Source organism: Onychostoma macrolepis, chromosome 07 (assembly GCF_012432095.1).
Source record: "Onychostoma macrolepis isolate SWU-2019 chromosome 07, ASM1243209v1, whole genome shotgun sequence".
Classification (NCBI taxonomy): domain Eukaryota; kingdom Metazoa; phylum Chordata; class Actinopteri; order Cypriniformes; family Cyprinidae; genus Onychostoma; species Onychostoma macrolepis.
Window position 1 is genome coordinate 44,962,781 of NC_081161.1, and position 24,211 is coordinate 44,986,991.

The following is a 24,211-nucleotide window of genomic DNA, read 5'->3' on the forward strand; positions in this document are numbered from 1 at the left end:
TATTTATGTGCTTGATAAAAATACGCTGCAATTATACTTTTGTTGTACTAAACTGGTATACTTGAAGTCTGCTAAACTGGAACAACTAACTTTGTCCTTAATGCACTTTAATTGTGAGGAAGTAGTGCTGAAGTCCAATTACATTTTGGGGTACATTTTAAATATCTTTTAAATTGCAATAATGACATTTAAACAGATTTCTCTGCTTAATATTAAGAAAAGTGCATTGTACACAGTACTCTAAATACAATTGAATTATAATCTTTATTATCAGTAAGTCTCCAGCGATGTCAATAAATATACTAATAGATTTGAACTCTTAGTTATAAAATAAATGCATTTTAAATACATTTATTTTTATTTATTTATTTAATAGGGTTTACATGTTTATGCAGTCAGACTGAATAATTATTATAAAACATCTTTATTTTTCAGACAGAACTTTTTTTTTTTTTCTGTAATTTTGTGCAGGTCTCATTTATAAAATCTTAGTCTAATCTGACTGTAGACTGTTTGGCATGACAAAGTTTAGTTGTTGCTGTTGTGCATTTAGTATGCAAATATGATCTGACATGTTTTGTGAACTCTGTCCAGCAGATGGCACCCATGCAATTTGAGTTAATACATGGATGCAAACAATGCTTCATGCAATTAAAATGTTTGAAATTTAGAAAGATGGATAGATATTTCCCCCCCAGTCATTTTAAATGGCAAAAGTATCTAAATGTATCTGGATTCTCCATAGTTTATAAGTTCATGTGATTTGTGCACATTTTTCTGATTGATAAAAAAAAAAAAAAAAAAACTGCCATTAGCGCCATCTGCTGGACAGACATAATCCAGCATGGCAGATCATGGGTTCTTCTAGAGCTCTTGTAATATTTCAGTTCCTTCGAGTGCTTTAATACAGTGGTTTTCAAACCTTTTTCAGAGCGACCCTATTTGTTTCTTTTTAAATTGACGCGACCCATATAGAAAGAAAGAAAGAAAGAAAGAAAGAAAGAAAGAAAGAAAGAAAGAAAGAGGGAGAAAGAAATAAGGAAGGAAGGAAAGACAACTGCGCTACAGACCGGTCTCGAGTCCCATCATAGAGCTCCGGAAGTATGTTCTGTTCCAAAATCAAATCTGTCGGTCTTCATGCACATCTATTCTGACACACCATATTTTGTCCAGTCCATAGTTATGATTATCACAATGTCATTGCGATTTCGAGAGAATATACGGATGTCACTTCCGAAAGTTTGTTGCAAGTACGCCACATTGTTCGTGCACAAGTCTCACTACACCACACGCACACACACACACACACACACACTAGAAGATCACGCATAAGCACACTACACTCCGGGACAGAGTCCCACCACCGCACACAAGGGCCGACTAGCGGCCTGCCTGGAAGCCTCGGTTCCTGCCACAAAAGACAAAGTTAACCAAATAATCTCACAAAACAAAAATAACGATAGCAAATTATACAATTGCGCAACACTTAATGAAAATTACAAAAGAAAAATCAAAAACACCTGCTATGAGGTAAAAATGTATCATCCAATGAAAGTGGATGTTTACTCCAATTTTGCATAAACATAATAAAGTAAACAAAAAACTAAACAAGGCCAAGCAAAGCAAAAGTAGTAAAGATAAAGCAATAGTCGCACTAAAACCCAAGTTAATCATATAAAACAAAAATACACAAAACAAAGAAAATACACAGAATAAGGAACAATAACAATGCAATATAGATAAATGAATAACTTGGGGAAAAAAAAAACTTCAACAAATATGCAACAAACCAAACAAATACCAACAGGAATGAATAAAGCAACAATGAACAAAACAAGTACACACAGAAGAGCTGGGGCCTGTTTCATAAAACAAGTTAACCAACTAAGCCAGGCTTATTTAAATTAGTCTGACTTATTTTGAACCAGATCAACTGACAATAAGTCAGACTAACTGAAATAAACCTGACTTATTTGGTAAACTTGTTTTACGGAACAGGTGTTACAGGGCTGACGAGACGAGAGGCGTGCGGATCCATTTGCAGACTTTATTGGCAACAAACAGGCAGGGTCAAACAATGGCAAACAGGTATATAAAGGCAATGCAAAGAGTAAACTGAAACAGGCGTGGGTCAGGCGACAGCGAACAGTATCAAGAGGGCTAGACAAGAGAGGTAATCAAAAACGTGAGCGATAGTCCAGGCAGGGGAAAACACAATCCGACAAAGGCTAGGCTAGGCTAGGCTAGGCTAGGCTAGGCAAGGCAAGGCAAGGCAAGGCAAGGCTAGGCTAGGCTAGGCTAGGCTAGGCTAGGCTAGGCTAACTAATAGGGCTCTGTAGGGCAGCAATAATGCGTACAATACTCGGCAACGAGGGAGAGCATGTCCAGGGTTGAAATAGTGTGTGTGATCAGTGATGCTGTGTGATCAGGTGTGCGTGTGATTAGTGCAATGAGTGATTGGTGACAGCTGTGTGCGTGTGATTGGTGAGATGGCTGATGGGAAATGCAGTCCATGTGATGTGTGGTGTAAAAGTCCATGTGGTGAGCGGGTGACCTCTAGTGGTGAATGAACGGGAGTGCAGACCAGATTCGTGACAACAGGCCCCTGGTCTATCGGAGGGAAGCGATAAACAGCGCCACCCTGAAGAGCAGGATTAAATCCCAGGCAATAACGTCAACAAAGCAGCAGCATCAAGGATTGTTGCCCCTCAGGCTGCACTGAATGAAATGCATCCTAGATCAACTATTCCTCCTAAAAAGGTTTAAACATAAAATTATTTACCACATAAAATACTACGCATCAACTGCGGTCATTACACCTACCTTCATGTTATTGCTATAGCCACGGGTCCGGTCACACACACAGACAGACAACATGGCGAACAGGCACCGGATTACAACAGAAGCATGTTGAATGAGAAGGGCAGCCGCCAACCAACCACTATGATGTTTGTCCGTCGGAAAACTACAATCTGAATAAAAAAAAAAAAATGTATATTTATATATATATATATATATATTTATTATTACCTCAAGCGCACCTCTCAATGCTGACTAGTTAGCAGACACATACCTGTGAGACGGGAAGAGCCAAAAACCGGAATGGGCAGGCCTCGGGCAGTGACGCACAATCGGTGCTCTAACACAACGGTGCCTTAAAAGCCCCCTTTTATACACCTGTGAAAGTATATGATTGGACAACTCATGCATTCATGGCATATTTAAAGAAACAACGCATCTACTGTTCATCCCACTACAATAAGAACAGGAGCACAGGTGGTTATGTGTTTCGAAAATGAATCCTGGTAGTGGGAGAAAAAGAGGAATAATGAAGGGGATGAGGTCAAAGGTCATTTGTTGCTGATGAAATATACATCACTATAGTTGAGCATGTGCTTCTGCATTAAATGATCATAAGGAAAGCTGCCTGCAGGATCATCTACTTACACATTACAATTACAGTACTTCAGATGAGAGAACTTTCACTATTCTTTGTACTGTAAACACTGCAGCACGCAGCCTCAAACTCGTAACTGTTGAATTGATTTGTATCTAAGTACTTTTTACATGTATTTGTGCAGAACTGAGAGTCGACTGTCTGGGGGAGGTGGAGAAAGTATTTCTCAGAAGACTAAGAAACTGCTATAGTATAACAAATAAGGATATTACCAATACTGTAATGCAACTTGGCAGAGGATGCTGTATTTATTTATGTATTGCTGTACAGAAACTGACAGGATATTCCAATGTGTGTTTACTGTATATTCAGTTGTTTGGTTTTTGTACTTTTCTCTTCTAATGCATCTACTGTAAGATAACTTTACAGTAGTGTAATGAAAGTAAACTGTAATAAAATACCCTGGTCTGACATGCTGGATGATATCTATCCAGCAGGTGGAGCTCATGCAAAGAAGTCTGTAATACCTTGAGAAAACTGACCAATGACTTTTCTAAAAACATCTATTGAGATTAAAATTAATTAATTAATTAATTAATAAAAGGGCCCAGTCAATATGCTGTTCAGGGGGCCCAGAAACCATAGCGACACCCCTGCACACAAATACTTTTTGAAGAGGTTGTAATAGAATGGATGTTGATGGATGGAGATGCTGATGGAGGTGGACGTTTCTTTGCACGTGGCTTGTTTTTAAGGCGGGTGTTTGATAGGCGTGTCTGGATAAGTTAAGTTGTGTGCGTCAGTTTATTACACTACTATTTGTCATTCTGTCACGGATTGCTTAATAGTAGTTATTAGACAGTCACTGATCATTTATGAATGAACAAAAGTAGAAATCAAGCCAGAATAGAAAGGTTTTCCTTAAAAAAAAAAAATCCAGCACAGTACAAATACAGAGTGCAGGAGATAAAGCAGCATGCACTTAATTATGAGTGTTTTCCATTAATTTTCTTTAGGAATAATCCTTTAGTTAATTCCAGGATGGAGTTAATGTTTGTTATCAGAATGCATGAACATAGTTTCTTTAAGTACCTGGAAGCTTACCCAATACCACTTTTCCAAGAGTGAAATGACAGAATTACAGTAAGTGCAATAAACTGTATAGGAAAAATTTCCTTAGAAGGTGAATCATGAATGACCATTTCCCTGGGCAGCTATACGCAACCTGCATTGAGTCAAAAACATTTTACATTGATTCTGTTTAATGCAAAACATTTCTTAAAATACCGGATCAATTAAAACTGCACTCAGACTCACTCATATCCCACCACAGCGGATGTCATTTCCCTGCCGAGACCCTCATAAAGCAGCATCGCACTGATAGAAACAAAACCTGCAGGAACCTGACGCTATTGCTGACTGGAAGGAATTACATTACAAATATCATGAAATATTTTCCAGAAAAGGAAGACCAACTGAGTTTCCATTGTGATTATGAATGAAAACAGGAAAATGTCTATGTATAGCCTATAAAAATTATCCATCCATCTTTTAAACGTAAAAGTGTTGCCAGTCATTGTGTGAAAAAAGTATTAAAAATAGTCCCAAACGTTGATTCTCCGCTCAACACACCAGTGATTCCCAAACGTTTTGATAATTTAACAACATTTGCGTGTTCGCCATCTCTGATGCAGGTTGATGGTCATGCAGATGCAGGTAATCGAATGAAATATTTTGGGGTTGTTATAATATATACATTTTTATTTTAAATCTGGTTCTTCATTTTATTTAAAATTTTAGGTCACACTTTATATTAGGTGGCCTTAACTACTATGTACTTGCATCAAAAAATAAGTACAATGTATTTATTGTGTTAATATTGTAACACTTTTTCTGCTATTGAGGTGGCATGTGGGTAAGGTTAGGGACAGGTTTGGTGGTCTGGGTAGGTTTAAGGGTGGGTTAAGGTGTGAGGGATGGGTCAACAGTGTAATTATAAATGTAATTACAGAAATTAATTACAGATGTACTTACATAAAGGTATTTTTAAAAATATAAGTACAATGTAAAAACATGTACACAATAAGTGCATTGTACCAAATTATTAATTTAAATGTAAGTACACAGTAGTTAAGGCCACCTAATATAAAGTGGGACCAAATTTTATGTTGAAAAGCTAATTAATTAAACTTAATTACATCAAATCACAAACCGACCCCATTTCTCTTTACGAAGCCCTAGGGAATCCCTATTGTTTAAATGAATAAGTTGAGTGAATGATTCAAAGACTTATTTGTAAATCTCGTCGCCATTTGACCCTTCGCAAAGACCCGCCCCCCTTAGTTACTGTTGCTATGTCCGACAAGCCATGGTGCTCTCATTTTCTCATGCAGAAAAAATTAAAAATTAATAATAATAATAATTCGCAGAACAAAGAGGAAACTGACACCTCACAGACAGACAGGAGATAGCAGGTTACTTTTGCTATGAAACAAACAATTTTAAGAAATTCAAACAATAAATATAATTTTGTGGCTCTTGTGTCATGACAGATCGCTGTAGTGCCTCGGTTCAAGTGGCACATGAACCGATCATCTCTTCCTCTTTACTATTTATAGCATTAAAATAAACAAGAAAGAACATCAGAGGGTATATTGTTTCAACATTTTTCAAGATCAAGTCCACAGAAGTTAATCTACTCTCCTGGTTTTTTGTTGGAAAAAATGGCAGATTCTGCGTTATGATTGGTAAGATCGCCTGTCAGTCAAACTCCCTGTGAAGGGTCAATTGTCCAGCGTGAAAGAGGCATAAAGATATAACAGAAATGTTTTTTGTAGCGTGCAAACAAAACGAACAAATCAGCACAAGTAATGGAAACACAGCATCAAATGTAACAGTTCCATTGTATTGCAGAAGTCACTGGCATGTCATCGTGTGCTTCAGTACCCAAGTAAACGTCTGTATTTATGTGTGCTAACACACGTTTGTACAAGCATCTGTGTGAGTGCAGGATGCTGATTCAGAAATTACTAACAGGAGTGGTGGCTTGATCAAACAGAGGCGTGTGTGCGCGCGCTGTGTCTCTACTGGAGGTGTGTCATCAACAGCTGTATATTTCGAAATCTATTAGGATAGATTATCAAATGATAAGATACAATGAATTTAAAGACAGCAAAGAGAAACTCCACCTCTGAGAGAGAGAGAGAGAGAGAGAGAGAGAGAGAGAGACACTGATGACACGCTGAGACATGAGGCTGCACAGAATGTAGAGAGAGCCACAGAAATATGTGGACTATAGAGAGGAACGACAGACGACCACAGTGAGAGCACCAGGGAACTGAACTACCTGAGGAGGAACTAAGAAAGAAAGAAAAGGTGACGTATAAACTCTGCTTTCACTTGTAGCTGTAAGCCACTGGAAGTATAAGAAGGTAAGACTCGTTTCCTGCTTTCTGATAATATCTGAGTCAGTCAGTCAGTTTGAAGATCACAGTTAATAATTATCACTGTGTGTTTACAGCCAGAGAGATATAAAGACATGCTCATGATATTAAGAAATCAGGCCACTTGTCTTTAACTAAATAATCTAGGTTATTATTCAATGAATAACTACATGTATGTAGCCTACCATATCTGTTTTTTTTTGTTTTTTTTTCTTATGTGAACAATACAAAGTTTGCATTTATGCATTTAGTAGATGCTTTATCCAGATCATTCGAGGTATACATTTTGCCTGTATACGTGTTCTCAGGGAATCGAACCTATGACCATGATCTATGACTTGAGCTACATTGATTTGCAGTAGTAGTATATGGTTTTTAGCTAAAGTACACATTATTATGTTATGTAACATTTTATTTTATTTTTTTTTAAAAAGTGGTTTTCAAGAAATGTTTAAGAAATAATGTATGATATGCTGGCTCACTTTCATCTGGAAAGAAATAAGGAAATAGGCTGTCCAAATTTTCCCAAATTTCTAAGCTGTTAGACCAGCACCTCAGACCAGCAACAAACCAGCTGAAGGTGACAGACCAACCAGTGACCACTTCTTAAAAATAAAGGCTCTTTATTAACACCCATAAAACTTTTCCATTGCACATAAGGCTCTTTAAAGTTGAAAAAGGTTATTCAGGTTATTATTACTCATTTTTAAGAGCATACAGTATGTTCTCTCAACTCTGATCCAACAAACTTTAGTTTCAACCAAATCGAAAACAAGCCAATCAAGATCTTCAGGATTACTAGAAAGTTTCAGGCAGGTGAGATTGATCAGTTTTGGTGATAAGATCTGCAGGACAGTGAACCTCGAGGGTCAGAGACCTACAGTAGCACCAGTGAGCAGCTCAACTGGAATTTAAGGATTGACTATGATTGCAGTGTAAATACATTTATGCTCCCCAAATGCTGCAATACAAATGCTGTAAACATATTTAATGATATGCCATTAAAAACAATGTGGCACTATGTATAAACGGTAAAAATTGTGTCTAATTAGTTAAATGTAATAAAAGTAAAGCGACAGAAAAAGTACTTGCAAATAATGTGAATCTTATACATGACAACATGCATGCATGCAAAACATTATAAAAAGCACAATGGGCATGGTACTATTTTGGACATGAGACACATATATCATGATACATAAATACGGTAATCATGATATGAACATTATTGCATCATGTTAGTTATATTTGTTTATCACACTCCCACATTATGCAACCTGTGCTATATTGGGGCTGTAGATAGCTGCCAATGCTGTTTTTTTAGTAAGATCACTATCAGCAATCCAAGAGAAGTGTGTCTGGGCATCCACCCATGTCAGCGCACATCTTCTCACATAAATTCAGTTTTTTTCCCCCCCTGTGCATGTCAGTAGAATATTGTCATCTGTGTAAAGCTTGTTAAGACTCGCTGCTTACGTTTTTCAGGCTAGTGCTGTACAACACAGCTTAATGAACCGTGTTGAGTAACATTAACGTTTCGAGGTGGTCTCAAGGAAACAAGGACAATACATTGGATTTATTCTTATAAAAGCCAAAATTGAACATGATTTTTCACAAAGCCACAAATGCATATGCTTATTTGTGTAGCATGTACTGTGATTCAGAATCAGGTGTGTGTCACTGTACGCAGGTGTAGTCGAGTGCTCATTACTCTATTGTGCTCTCACCGAGGGCGTGTTGGTCTTTGTTAGTGGGTGTGAGTGGATTTTCACGTCTGTTTGATGTGTATGTCTCAGACTGTGTTCAGTCTCCCAGACATGTGCAAAGACTGACCACATTGAAACGGGAATGTCAGGAAGTCAATCCAAGCGTGTTGAACTTCACTTCAGCAAATCTTGTTATCATTCTGTCTTTCTTTCATCTGATCCTGGTTTTGTATGAGTTTGGTTTTGGTGGAATTAGGAAAGAATTGTGAAAGATTTCTGGAGCACATATGCCAGCAGCGTTCATGTCTGGTCTCGCTATCAGGAAGCAGGTTTTATGTGGAAAAACTTGTCCCTTTTTCCCATGGAACTGAATGTAAATAAATGACAAACTGTATATGGTACCTGTGGTTTTGCAATGTTTTCACAGAATAGTGTTGTAAGAAACAGTGATATAATTTTCTGACTTTTTTTTCTCCAACAAATACAAGTTGTTTTGAAATCTAACACTTAAAAAAAAAAAGAGAAAAAAAAAGAAAAGAAAAAAAGGTTTACGTTTCATATAATAATTTGTTAAATCACATTGACTTTCTATTTTTACTTTTTATAGGCAGAATGTACAAATTTAGGCACTAATGTCACAATTGGCTTCATATTGTAATATTTTCTACTTCAAAAATAGGTTATAATTCCACAGAGACTTACAGCTTATAGTGTTAAATCTTGTGTGATAAAGATTCATCCCTGTAGCTCATTTCTGGGCTGCGTTTCCCAAAAACAAGTTGATCGTAGCTCCATTGGTTTCAATGGGTCTACGATGTACTTACGCTTACGATGCTTTTGGGAAATGCGGCCCTGATTTGTTAAACTGACCGTATTATGGTCTCCTGAAATGAGATGATACCTAGTTCACTCAAAAATGAAATTCGTGTCTCACTCACCCTCATGTTGTTCCAGGCCTGACTGACTTCCTTCGGTGGAGCACAATGGAAATCCATTATCTTGATCCAAACTGTGGTTTCTCACACAACAAAAGCTGCTTTCAAGTTCCAGAAAAGACAGAAACTACCATAAACAAGTGGTTTTCAGTTCTGGTCAGACAGGCGTAGTTCAGTTCATGGAGCTCTCACTTAATTAGCTGAATCTGAAGCAGGTGAGTCAAATGATGAAAACCTACAGAAGATGCAATGTTGCGGATCCTCAGAATTAAAAGCCAATGCCATCATAAAAGTCCAAAAACAGAAGCACTTATGAGTTGTGCATATTCTGAGTCTTCTAAAGTCATATATTAGTTTTGAGACTGAAATTTAAGATGTTGTGTTATTGCATGTTGAATGTCTAGTAACTGATTATGTTGTGTCAAGTTTGAATAAGCAAAAATATGACATTTGAAGGCCACATCAACATGTCTAGTTTTTAACAATTGACGTTTTGTGTTTCACATCAGAAAGACTTACTGATTTGGAGCAACATGAGAGTGAGTAACTGATGACACTTTTCACTTCTGGGTGAACTGTTGCTTTGATGATTGAAATCATTATACTCTTATCCCTGACCTCTTACTGTTGTATCTGACCACAAAGAGTTGCAACATTAATGGCTAGACTGGACAGCTCATCAGTGACTGTTGATTAAATCCAAGCACAAACTGCTAATGTAAAGGTCGGGAGGAAATAAAGTCTGCTTACACAAGCATCATTTCTAAGACTCATGGCAACAGGCCCAAAAACAAGGTTCTTCAGAAATACAGCTATCAGCCCGTGGTTTTGTGCTTCAGTTTGACGTTTGAAGTGGGTACTGAAGCAGGAATACAGTGACTGATGGAAATGCCTGATGTGGTCTGGTGAAGAGATAAACGGTTAGCCTTGTGAATGTCAACTTTAAACTTTCAAACTTTAATCACACCTGAATCTGTTTCTCGTGATCTTTAAAACCTTCTTCAGTTTTGACAATTTAGAAACGTTGAAATAGAGCCCGTATGTATCAAATGAAGTCAAATAAATGTTTAATGATGTTATTTGATGGAAGATTTGAAGTGCATATTGGAAAAGCGTCATGAGGACTGCGTTTCCCAAAAAGCATCGTAAACCTAAATTAATCCTAGCTTCATTTGTGATAATGGTCGTACGATCAATTTACACTGTAAAAAATGTTAAAAGTTGACTTAACTTGAAAAAACTGAGGAAACCCGTTGCCTTAAAATTAAGTAAATCATTTTTTTATAAAAAGTTAAGCAAACTTGATAATTCACTTAACTTATTTTAATTATCATTTACTTAAAAATTTTTAAGTTAAGTCAACTTATCACTTTTTACAGTGTAGGCTGACGATGCATTTGGGAAACGCACCCCATTTCAACATATCATTCCCATAACTCCTTTTTTTTTTTTTTTTTAGTTCTTTGCATTTCTTTCCTCTACTGAGTTCACAACGGTGTCACATGTTTTGTCACCAAATCATTCCCGTTAACTCCTTTTTGTGTTATTTCACAACTTTGATGACTGAACTATTACTAAATATATTATGCAGAAATGAGGAATTATTATATATTTGCATTTTGTAGTAGTCACAGTGCACACAGCAGGGAGGAACGAGGAGATGATGATGATAACTCAAAATAACAATCTTTAATAAATCCAAGACCGACAGGGCAAGGCTGGGACACACAGGAACACCGGGGAGTAACGAGTTGACCAGACCAAATCTAACTCAACAGGCAGGAACTAAATACACACGACAATTAGACATAATTAGACAAACGCAGCTGAGCAAGAATTAACTGATAATCACACTTAACAAGGACAGGAACAAGACCAAATAAGGAAACAAGAGGCGGGAACACATGACACACATGACAGAGGACTGACAGTAGTAGTTCATTTATTTATTTAAATAATATTATTAAAATATTTCTATTAATATAATTCATATTGAAATAGAATATATTTTGTAATTAAAATTAGGAATTTAAAATGTTATGCAATTTGTATAAGTCTTTTTGAGAACTTTATTTTGGTGCATGATTTAATCTTCTGTAAGCACTCTGAAACTATATCTCACCAAAAATATGCTTGCTTATTAACAGTTTACAATAACAATACCACACCTTATGAGAAACTATAACAACACAACACCATCCAAAATCATCCTCGTTAGATGTCGACTGATAACATGCAGGCTTACCTTCTAGAAAAAACGCCAGTCATCATAAATGATCACAAATCATTTCCTGTATGAACTTCCTGCAGTGATAAGCATGCAAGGTTTGTGGGCAGAAGTGGGTCTTCATACAAACACTGGAACTCTTCACATATTCATTGTTAATTCTTCAGATTCATTCGGCATTTTCTAGACTTTCACGTTCTGTGTTCTGCGTCTCTTTTCTTTTCTCTTCTCTCCCCGAGGGCCTCTAATGGACGCAGTGTTCTGGCCGTCTGTGTTCTTTCACTCGGTGTACCGCGCTGGTGCCTCTTGAATGGATGGTTTGTGGTCATATTGAATTGTGGATATCTGGCTTGAGAAGATAACGATCACGTTACGCAGACTCCTGTAATCACTTGAGCAAAACGTTGTGTTTGTAATGCATCAGGGAGTCTGTCAGCGTCTGGCGTGTGCTAATGCCTTCACTAATGTACATTAAGTGGCTCTGTGGACATGATTTTTTCCACTGGCCTTTTTCCTGGCCGCCACTGAGACGTGATGAGGCTATGACTCTCTGACCTGTGCTTCTGTCTGAAGACCACAAACGTCATTTACGGTGGCTTCCACCCTCTTTATGAGTGTCTAATATTGAAAATAAATCCAAAATGCAAACAAATGTGTTTGCTCTTGGTATACATCCACAGACATTCGGCTGCCATTGTGGTTTATCAATAGCCTATAAATGTTACATTAAGGTGGGTTATTAAGAACCTGGAACAACTTCAGCAACGGGTCATATGCAGCAAGAACATACCATTTATTTTCTCCATAAAGATTAGAGATTTCTAACTTCCGTATAAACCTCTCAAAACAGACCAAACATGAACTCAGAGGTTCTTTGGTGTTGTGCTTCCGTTTAAGCTGTCATTCAGCATAATTTCAACTTCATGTTGTAAATATTAATAGTCAAATCAGTCTCATTATACTTTTAAACTACTTTTAAATTTGTAATTATATATTCAGTGCCTTGCGAAAATATTCATACTCAATATTCATATTCATATAAATTTTTTCACATTTTGTATTGTTGCTGCCTTATGTTAAACTGCTTTAAATTACTTTTTTCCACATCAATCTACACTCCATACACCATAATGACAAAGCAAAAACAGAATTGTCCCAATTGTGAATTTATAAAAAAAATTATAATAATAAAAAAAAACTGAAATATGTACTTTGCATTAGTATTTAACACAGTAATTAGCTGAAGCACCTTTACAATCTCAAGTCTTTTTTGTTTGATGCGACAAGCTTTACACATCTGCATTTGGCAATTATCTGCCATTCATCTCCTCGCCTCTTCACGTCTCAAGCTCTGTCATGTTGGATGGGGGCAGATGCATATTTTCAGGTTTTTCTGCAAACACATTGTTTGCAGAAATATTTGATTGGGTTCAAGCCCAGGCTGTGGCAGGGCCACTCAAAGACATTCACAGAGTTGTCTATAACAAGCCACTCTTGCTGTGTGCTTAGGGTCATTGTCCTGTTGGAAGGTGAACCTTCTGCTCAGTCCGAGGTTCTGAATGCTCTGGACTGGGTTTTCATTAAGGCTATCTCAATATTTTGCTGTGGTGAGCATTCTTTCTACTCTGATGAGTCCCTCAGTCCCTGCCGCTGAAGAACATCCCCACAGCATGAGACTGCTACCAGTATGCTTTACTTCTGGCATGGTACTCTGCAGGTGATGAGCAGAGCTGGTTTCCTTCAAACATGATGCGTGGAATTGAGGTTCATCGGACCAGATAAACTTGTTTCTCAAAGTCTGAGGGTCCTTTAGATGCTTTTTTTTTTTGCAAATGCCAAGTGCGTTTTCATGTGTCTTCACTGAGGAGAGGATTGAGTCTGGCCACACCGCCATAAAGCTCAGATCGGTGGAGTGTTGCAGTGATGTTTGTCCTTCTGTAGGTTTCTCCCATCTGCATATGATCATGGAGCTCAACCAGAGTGACCATCAGCTTCTGATCACCAATCTAACCAAAGCCCTTCTCCATCAGTTGCTCAGTTTGGCAGGCGGCCAGCTCTAGAAAGAGTCCTGGACTGCGTTTCCCAAAATAATCGTGATTGTAGCTCCATTGGTTTCCATGGGTCTACAAATGTACTTAAGCTTTCAATGCTTTTGGGAAACGCAGCCCACGTTGTTTCAAACTTCTTCCATTAAGGGTAACGGAGATTATGTGCTTCTGTGCATCTTCAATGCAGCAGATTTTTTTTTTTCTGAACTCTTCCCCAGATGTGTGGTTTGATGCAATCCTGTTTCTGAGATCTACAGGCAGTTCTTTTGACCTCAGGGCTTGGCTTTTGCTCTGATATGCATTTTCAGCTGCTAGACCTTTTAAGATGTGTGTGTCTTTCCAAATTATACCTATTCTGGTTAACTCTGCTCGAAGTGTAGTAACATCTACAAGCAATATGAATGCTCCTGAGCTAAATTTCAAGTGTCCCAGAAAAGGAGTACTTATGCAATGGAATAATTTCAGTTTTTTAATTTCTAATAAATTTGAAAAGTTGCTACAAACCTGTTTTGTGCTTTGTCATTATGGTGTATAGAGTGTAGATTGATGTAGAAAAAAGAAATTTCAAGCAGTTTAACATAAGAAATCGTGTGTTAACACAACAAATCGTGAAAAAAAAAAAAAAAAGACAAAAAGGGGGGTGTGAATACTTCTGCAAGGCACTGCATATATATGATTATATACATTTTTTAAATTCATTTATGCCATGCACATTAAGTACAGTACTTTCCATTCATATTTTCTGGTTCATACCAAAGCTCAAACTTTAGTTTTGCAATTCAGTTTGATCCCTGTAGAATAAATGAATGGAAAAATACTTCTGGTCGGATCCAGTACTGCTAAAAAATGGCATTGCTTTTCTCTGCATTTATCTACTGACTTATAAAATGGATGCCATTATCAAATTAAAAAAGTTCATTTGGAAATATCAGTTGATCAGTAAAATGATGCTCTGTCAAATCACTTTGTATTGAAGAAAAATAACTCTGTACTATTGAAATTAGTTCATTCCAGTAACTTCTTACTGAAACCCAGGCTCATTCGAAATACTTGCCTCTAAATGCATTTCTGCAGCACCGTTATTACCTTACTGCACATTTCGCGGCAGTTTCTAAGTGAAACGTCCAGTGAATGGCGCCAAAACGCCAGTTCAATACGTGACCCTGGCACATATTTGTTACGTTGATATACAGTAGGCACGTATTGCTGTGTTTGTATTAAATATTCGAGGAGTGTCACTAAGCTATGTTCTATCGTGTTGGAAATATCCTCTACACCAAAACCAACCCTAAACCTACCCGATAGTGTTAACAAATGCAAAAGTGATACAAAAAATGCATCTATTGTTGTAGTCTGCTATTTTAACTTTCTTATGCATATTTGAGCTATTTTGTTGAACCGTCGATTTACGGGGTTCGTAACGCCGTATCACGTGAGCTACCGAGCAAAACTCATGTAAGAAGCTGATATGTGACGCTAATGTTCAAATATATAAATTTTCACATTTCACAGCATGAATTCACGACATAATATTCCTCAAGTAATTATGCGAAAATTAGGCTTTATTAATCGAAACTGTGGACCTGCAAACTATACCTTGTGTGAAAAGGAATAAAAGTTGAGGAAGTTTTATTGCCTTTAGTGTTCATTTCAACTGGAAACTGCAGCGATTCGTATGTATAAGTACGTTTTTGGAGTTTCGCAGAAATGTAGGTGGAGGTGCATATTTCCAATGAGCCTAGGTTGCCTTACTGGATGTATATCAACAGAATTAACTGGAAACAAAAATGATACACAATCAAAAAAGCTCCAAACTTACCACCTTTGTTACACTGTATTTTTTGGAGCTTCAGTAATAAATTCACATTTATATATTCAGCATATTCACAGTTATTAAATCCATATTTATATAAAGACACATACATAGTCATGTTGATTATATTTCAGTATTACTTTTATTCAGAAAGGACACATTAAATTGATCAAAAGTGAGAGCAAACACATTTATGTTACAGAAGATTTATATTTCAAATGAATGTTGTTTCTTTCTCTTTATTAAAGAATCCTGAAAAAAAAAAAAGGTTTATCATGGTTTTAATAGAAATAATATATATTTGTACTTTTGTTTTTTGTGTTTCTGTGAGTGTCTCTGAAAGTTCATGTTTGATCACAGGAATAAATTACATTTTGTAATATATTTACATTAAAAACCATTAGTTAATATTGTAAGATTCTTTCATAATATTGCAACTTTTACTTTTAATCAAAAAACATGTTTAAAAAAATAATAATTATTCCAAACTTTTGACCAGTAATGTAGTGTAATGCTGTGATGCCACAACCATGCAGTGTTTAAAACAAGCTAGACAGTCACTGCAACTGACAAAACATATTTTTATTTTTTTTTACCCTTAGATTGCCAAGATGGCCTCCTCTCCTCTCCTACAGGTCACTCTGTCCTCCAGCCCGACTCTGAACACGTCAATGAGGGATCCTGACAACTTCTCCAACATGACTAGAGGTAGCGAGACGATCTTGAGCAACAGCATCGGAGCGGTCGCTGGCGCGGCGATCCTCGGCCTCGTGTTCCTCCTCGGCGTCCCCGGGAACGTCTTCATCGTCTGGAGCATCTTGGCCCGAGCGCGCCGTCGCTCCATCACCACCCTCCTGATCCTGAACCTCGCCTTCGCCGACGGCTTCCTCATGTTGCTGACACCTTTCTTCATGGTTTACTTGTTTCAGCGCAGCTGGATTTTCGGCCTGGTGCTGTGCAAAGTCCTGTTCTACCTCTGCTGCGCCAACATGTACGCTTCCATATTTCTGATCATGCTGATGAGTCTCCACAGGCTGGTGGCGATAGTGTGGCCGAAGCGTGTCGGCGCGCTGACGGACCGCAGGATGCTCACGAGGGTGCTGGTGGGACTCTGGGTGCTCGCTTTGGGACTCTCTGTGCCTGTTTTGGTTTTCAGGGCAACCAACGAGGTCAGCGTAGAGCCTCAGAGTCTCGTGTGCGACTGCCTTCACTCACAACCACAATATGTGAGTCTTTTCTAAATTAATATTTCAGATCAAAACTTATTACATACACATCCTAGAAAAAAAATAAATAAAAAAAAAAGCACAATGAATTGAATGATGCTCTTCAACAGACTGAAAATTACACACATACAGTAACGCATTACCCCTCAGCCTATCTAAGATCTAGATAAGTTTGTTGCTTCATCAGATTTGGAGAAATGTATCATTCCATCATTTTCTTCAATGGATTCCAAACCGCTGAGTAATTCACACCAGACCAGTCCATCAAGTAACAGCTTGTGAAGCAAAAAGCAAGAAGTTTATGAGAAACAAATCCATCACTACAACGTTTTAACTGTAAACCATTGCTTCTGGCCAAAATAAGAGTCCATAATCCATAATAACGCTTCCTGCAGTGAAAAAGACCATCCTCTGTTGTCCACTCACATCAAAATGTTTGTTTAGAACTATTTTGGCTTGTAAACATTGCTTGATCTTTGCATAGTTCTCTCCCGATTCAGATAAGATTACTTTGTCACTTGAGGAAGTAATATCATGGAATAGTAATTTAGCCAGAAGCAATTTTGAAGTTTAAAAAAAGAAGAAAAACAACCACACACGATATTGCAGTGAGTTGTGATTTGATTTGCATAACATGCATAACAGTTTGAATGTGCAAAATACAGTTTTGGTGTAACCTAGAAGTTAATTAAGTCTCAAAGCAATATTTGCTCATTGTAATATGCATCAGTCCTTGTAGAAGCATCTTTGGCTGCTTCTGTTCTGGGAATGTTTTTTATCAGGTTCGTACATCTAAACTGTAAAGTTTGGAAGTGCGCTGGTTCAGGAATGTGTGCCACCAGGGTGGCATGTCCTTCAAAACACAGGGGATCCAGTACTCAATCCAAGATCTTTATTCATCAGAGGCATAGGAATCAAATCATAGTTGTACGGCAATCAAATAGAGTTTTATGGTTTCTATAAACAGGAGACAAAGAACAAATATATATATATACACACAAAAAAATAATAAATACAATTAACAACATAGGAATTCAAACAATAAGTTACAAATCCAGGTACAAGAGCAATAATCCGGGCAGGGGTGAACAGAGTCCGAGACAGCAGGCATAGGGTTAATCCAAGATACAACGGCAGAAATCAGAACACGAGGAAACAGGCAAGGCAAGACTAAGACAACTAAGTAGACAAGACTAAACAAACACAGAAAGGCTCGGTAAAGCAGCTATCGCTAGGAGAGGGATATATGCAGAACTAAACACAGAGCTTAACATAAACACAGAATGGCTTGGTAAGGCAGCTAACACTAGGAGAGTGCTACACACAGAACAATACTCGGCAAACTGTGAACAGAAGTCCATGGTTTATATAGGGTGTGTGATTGTGTGATAGCTGTGTGATCAGAGCATTCAGCTGTGTAAGTGCAATCAGTGTAATCAGCTGTGTATGTGTCATCAGTGCAATGGATGATGGGAAATGCAGTCCAGTGTAATGTATGGTGTGTGAGAGTCAATGTGGTGAGCTAGTGACCTCTGGTGGTGAGTGAACGGAAGTTCATATACCGGATTCGTGACAGGAACACACCAACTCTACAAAAACTCTCTTTGAGGAGAAGGAAAGGCATATCAGCTTTGGCTGCATGTAGAGACGTTATGTTAAAGCCCTACATTACCTAAATGTAACATGTAACAATAACATGTTACATTAAAGGATTGTATCGGAGCTTGATTCGTTTTACCAAAAGCATGCGATCTATGACACCTGAAGCTTCAGTCGCCTGAAAACCACGTGACTGCTTCAGTATCTGAATATTATTTTTTCAAACTAAGTGAATCTCAGAGCCGTTTCCTTTACATTATATTGCATTATAATGCGTTAGCATTGTTTGTTTTTTTCTCCAATATCATAGTTTATATATTAAGGTCAAATAAACGTTGCCTATGCAATAACAGTCTAAGGACAGAGGCAAATTATTAAACAGACAGATCACAGATTTAATTTATGAATTTTGCTGCCAGTACACAGACACAAATGAATGACTTTGACAATGACCATTATTTACAATAAAATAAAACAAGGAATCATTTATAGAACCAGATGTGAAACCACTGGCTGTAATGGAATACAGCACTTTGGAGGGTGCTATTACAACATAAAAAAACATTTTTTCCTGTTACAACTGTGTTGAAAGCTTCGCTGGTTCAGAACGTTTCATTTCGCCATCACTAGCTGCATGTTGCACGCAAACGCACACACACACGCACACGCACATAGTGTTGCCAACTAATTTTCAGGGGAAGTTGCTAAAGGAAGGTCGATTTGTTGCTAAAAGTTGCTAAGTGATGTTGTGATGTCATTGCACATCATTACGCAATTATGATGCAAAATTGTGCCACAACATCAAATCTCAGCAAAAAATGTTAATTTAGATTTGACCGTAAAATAAAGTAACGTAATATAATATTCAAATATAACTATATTTTTAAATACAGCATTGAATTATTTAACACTTACACATTTTTGGACACATTAAGTTTTTTTTTTTTTTTTTTTTTAATTAGCTTTTAAACTAGTAAAACTACACATTCTGAACAATTATAGTTTTAAGCAGTGTATTAACAGTTAGTTAGTGTGCTACACTCTAAGAAAAGACATAACATAATGCTCAACATAAACCCTGCAATGTTTTGAAATTCTCCTTGGAAGTCTCTGTCAGTTTGAAAGGGAACTGTTGGTGAATGGCAATAACTGGGCCCTTCTGAGTTGTTCAGGTTATGATTTTTATATCATTCTCGTGTTCATTTGGCAGTTTGAATCTTCCACTCTGTAAACAACTTATCCACTTTATGACATTGTCACACTGCATGAAGTTCCTACCACAAATATTGTTTTGTGCCAGAAGCATTTGGCAGAGAACTACATTGTTCTTGTTTGTAATGTGTCCAACAAGCCTTCTGGCAGACATATTTTCTATGACAAGATGAATAACAAAATATCTTCAGATATCTGTTTGTTCATTTCCCATTACAGCTCTGTTATTTCATGACAATGTTGTTCCTCTGCAGGAGGTGATGCAGTATGGTATGGAAACTTTACTGGGCTTCTTGCTGCCATACGGCGTGATCATAGGCAGTTACGTGTGCATCCTGCGCAGAATCCGCAAGACGCGCTTTCGCAGACGCATCCGCAGCGAGAAACTCATCCTGGTGATCATCATCACCTTCGGACTGTTCTGGCTGCCGTACCACATCATAAACATGGTGCAGGTGTGTGTCTGTCCATCAAACACTCTATTTCTCAAATGTGAAAACAACCTAATCGTGTTTTTTTTCTCTCTCTCTCACACAGGTGGCTGCTGCTTTACATCCAGAAGATTCTCCCGCAAAAGAAAAGTGAGCATTTTAAAAATACTCAAACCAGGACCTCAGCAACTCCAAAATGAAGATTAAATGCCAGAGTGCAATATCTCTTAAACATATTTACAATGTTGTAAATTCTGCTTGTTTCCTTACCTTTTCCATTAAGTGCAATTAACTTTAAAGGGGTCATATGAAGTTGCTAAAAATAATATTATTTGGTGTAATGCAATGTATTTACACAGTTTAAGGTAAAAAAAAAACAAAAAAACCACACACATTATTTTGCACATACCGTACATTATAGTTGCCCTTCTCTGTCCCGCCTGCTCTGATTGGTCAGTTATCCAGTGCGTTGTGATTGGCCTCAAGCCTGTGACTGAAAAGTTACGCCCAGTGTTGAGTAAAGCCCTAAACACACTGCACGATTTTCGGCTGTCCCAGATGAAAGACTGGCATCATGAAGCAATCGTGGCGATTTCTGATTGGCCACGATTGTTTCATGATGCCAATCTTTCGTCTGGGACAGCCGAAAATTGTGCAGTGTGTTTAGGGCTTAAGTTACTAAAAAAAAAAAAAAAAAAAAGTAATCCATTACAAATTACTAATTACTTCTTTAAAATTGTAATTTGACTGCATTACTGATTACTGCATTTTAAAAAAAAGTAATCAGATTACTAACTACTTTAGTTTCAAGTTACTTTCGAGTTTACTTTACTTTTCAAGTTATCAAACCTAAAGAAAAAAATACACTACAAAGAGAAACTCATTAGTTCTTTCATTAATTTAATATTGACTGAAAAAAAATGCATAGCCTAAGTATTTTGATACATAGCTTATTATTTGTATACCCTGATTCACTCCCAATATCAACAAAACATTTTTTTTTTCTTTTTTCTTTTTTTTTTTGGTTTTGTAAAAATAAAGAAAACAAATAGGGTGCGCTTTCTGCATTCTCAGTCTCGTGAATATCTTCCTGAAACGAGTATGCACAAACAGCTTGTAACACTCTAAAGACAAAGGAAAACATGAAATCGCATCATATGACCCTTTTAAGTAGCTAATGTTTGGGTAAAATTAACTCGTTTCATTGACAAGGAAAGCTATGCTTCAAAATGGTTAAATTCTGCTGTAAAGCACCTCTAACAAGATGATATTATTATTAGGCTATTCAGTCCAGAAATCCAAAGCAAACTTACATGTTTTTGAATTGCTTTTATAACGTCTCAAATTTTTATAGAACAAATAAGCGTTAAACACCAACCAGCTGTTCATCCTTCAACAGGCTAAAACAGATCAGGACGAAGCTGCGAGCACTGACCTCTACCGTGGCCTTCGTCAGCAGCTGCATAAACCCTCTGCTTTACACCTTCGCCGGTAAGTCGTTCATCCGGCGGGAGGGTCTGGCCTTCATGGCGCGGCTGTTCGAGGGAACGGCGCTGGAAACAACGCGGAGGATCCGGCGCAGCAACCAGAATAGCCGCGACCAAGAGAAGGAGACCGATGAGGGAGACAGTCTCAAAGACAAAGACTCAGACTCCGCCACCACCAGTGCTAACACGAACTCGGTTATTAAAGTTGTGCCGCAGAAAAACGGCAAGTGAGCGTCTGGCTGCAGCTAGTTTCGGGGAACTCAATCTAGCGTTGGGCTGTGCGTTGTTCCGGGGATGCATGGTGGGTAAATCAGGACAGCTTGTGCTTTTGTAACAGATGGAGGTGAATCCAATTTTATATTATAAAATAAAAAATGGTTTACCAATGGTGTACCCAAAAACAAAAGAGTAAGGAGCCCAGTGCCTAAGCCAAACCATCACCAGACCGAGAACTGAGACAGCCACATGGGTTTTATACTGTACATTGACTAATGAGCTAAACAAGGAACATATTCTAACTGTTAAAACATGACAAAGAAAGTCCGCAAATCCGACCTGGAATACTCTGTATTCCAGCGCTTCCAAAGAACTGCTTCATGTGTTTGTACAGTAGAGGGGGACACGCACCTGAGAGACAGATGGACAGTTCAGATCACGTCAGAAAGACCACCTGCATGCATGGATCCAAAGATTCAAGACTGGTAAACGTTGGGTTGACACTGAAAATTAAGATGGAACCCAGTATCCAAGCCCTGTTTAATTTCAAATTGATTTCCATGACTTAAACATAACATTTCCAGTAGTTCATGATTCATGTTTAAGGATTTGGTTTTGTTTAAAGATTTGACAGATTTCACTCAAATAAATACAACTACATTATTAGAAAATGCATAGAAATTTTCATGACATTTACAGTGAACCTGTATGACATTAAAAGAGGGTGAATCAGGGTATGACACTTTGTTTTTTGTCATTGCAACAATGACTGAGCTAAATCAAAGTTTAAGGATTTGTGTTTACTTATGTCTGAACCACTGAACAATTGTTATTTACATTTTATTTTTGTTTTTTTTTTAACAAAAATGTACTACGTCATCAGTCATATTAAATGTGATGATTTTGTATTATAGGGATAGTTCACTCCGAAATGAAAGTTACCCCATGATTTATTCATCTCAAGGTGACTTTCTTCTTTTAGACGAAGGCAATCAGAATTTTATTAAAAATGTCGTGGCTCTTCAAGCTTTATAATGACAGTGAATAGTGGTCAAAATAAAGTGCATCCATTCATCATAAAATACGCCTACATAATGCCACTCTCTCGTGAACGCGCGTACGACAGCGGAAGCTAGAGATTATGGTTTGAATAGTTTTAAATATGGATATCGTTCTTATACAAACATGTCGATCCCACTCTTTGGACCTTTGCTAGGCCTTTATTAACCCCGCAGAGCTGTGTGGAGTACTTTTTATGATGGATGGAACTATGGAAGCACTTAATTTTACTTCAAAACCTTGACCACAGTTCACTGCCGTAATAAAGCTTGGAAGAGACAGGACATTTTTAATTTAACTGATTGTATTTGTCTGAGAGATGAAAGTCATACACGGATGCCTTGAGGGTGAGTAAATCATGGGGTAATTTTTTGTGTTCTTTGTGTGAACTGTCCCTTTAAATGTGAAGATTTATGATGCATGTATCCATGTGTGTTTGTGTTTGTGTTTTGGGATTATTGGGAGTTTTAGAGAATACAATTAAAAACTAAAACACTTCAATTATGATCAGCTGAAAATGTGTAAATATCCTTGTGGTTTTAATATATGTCATTGTGTGTGAACTGATCAACTGTTTAATAATGTTCAGATTGTACATAAAGAGTAGGTCTAATGATGAACAATGTAAAGCAATGTAAATTCTGAAAATGAGGAAATGAAACAATGATTCTCAATAAATCAATTATTTCCTATCACAGTTATCTGTAGAAAATCAGGCATTGCTGTTAATCATTCTCAATTATCTTAATGTTAATTGAACCAGAGTTGTCCAATTCATCATTTCAGTTTACCTTTTTGTAAGAGGCCATTTAGTGGTCATTTGCTGACCTTAAAAGTGGACACTCGGGTGATTAAAAAAAAAGGCCGGACTTTTTTATAATATAGGCTACGAAAGGAACTAGAAGTGACCTAAGCAATTAATAACGAGGCAACATCTCTCTATAGAGCAGCATGAGGTTTGCGCAAGCAGCGTCTCTGAGGCCGCACTGAACAATATGTGATTAGAATGAAATTATGTGAGTCTGGATTTGAAATGAAGTTAGAGTGCTTGCAGTGCACAACTGCTTAGTAAACAAACAAAAGCCTTGTCCGTTTCATTCAGATCAAAATAAATTATTCAGATCGGGGAGACCAGGCAAAAATACGCAGATGCCCTGCGCAGAAATCACCTGCATGTGGCTGATATTGCGTCTCATCCTGGTCACAAGTCTAAACTGGAAACGGACACACTCCCCTATTATGAAAGCAACTCGGGGCATTTGGAAATCGAAGTAGCTTACTACTACACCCACACACACACACACACACACACACTGCAATTAATAGTAGGTCATGATCACAGGACACGACTTCCCTATATGTAGATCAATTAAAATTTCAGAGCATAAAATGCAACAGAAAGAAAAGATACC

At 37.5% G+C, this 24,211-nt stretch overlaps 1 protein-coding gene and 1 long non-coding RNA gene across 3 annotated transcripts in view; one reads left to right on the forward strand and one right to left on the reverse strand.

Moving 5' to 3' along the window:
- Positions 1 to 9,613, reverse strand: part of LOC131545005 (uncharacterized) — a 24,605-nt gene extending 14,992 nt beyond the window's left edge. The window contains exon 1 of the long non-coding RNA XR_009272293.1: positions 9,485 to 9,613. This is a non-coding gene — a long non-coding RNA (uncharacterized LOC131545005). The remainder of the gene's footprint in view (positions 1 to 9,484) is intronic.
- On the forward strand, positions 6,703 to 23,445 carry ltb4r2a (leukotriene B4 receptor 2a). 2 transcript variants are annotated; one of them, XM_058783592.1, is made up of 5 exons: positions 6,703 to 6,772; positions 16,172 to 16,795; positions 19,861 to 20,061; positions 20,144 to 20,187; positions 21,437 to 23,445. In XM_058783592.1, exons 2-5 carry the CDS (start codon positions 16,181 to 16,183, stop codon positions 21,753 to 21,755), a joined length of 1,179 nt encoding a protein of 392 aa, XP_058639575.1. In that variant the 5' UTR covers positions 6,703 to 6,772; positions 16,172 to 16,180; the 3' UTR covers positions 21,756 to 23,445. The 2 variants fall into 2 exon arrangements, with proteins under 2 accessions (XP_058639575.1, XP_058639576.1); XM_058783593.1 differs by lacking the exon at positions 6,703 to 6,772 and adding an exon at positions 9,597 to 9,696.
- Positions 23,446 to 24,211: the final 766 nt, after the last annotated feature.

What these genes read in the sequence shown, in the direction of transcription:
- ltb4r2a (XM_058783592.1), top strand. Translation starts at nt 16,181, where the DNA reads ATGGCCTCCTCTCCTCTCCTACAGGTCACTCTGTCCTCCAGCCCGACT. An exon ending in TTCACTCACAACCACAATAT is followed by an intron (nt 16,796 to 19,860) that starts GTGAGTCTTTTC and finishes GTTCCTCTGCAG; the next exon opens with GAGGTGATGCAGTATGGTAT. An exon ending in ACATCATAAACATGGTGCAG is followed by an intron (nt 20,062 to 20,143) that starts GTGTGTGTCTGT and finishes TCTCTCACACAG; the next exon opens with GTGGCTGCTGCTTTACATCC.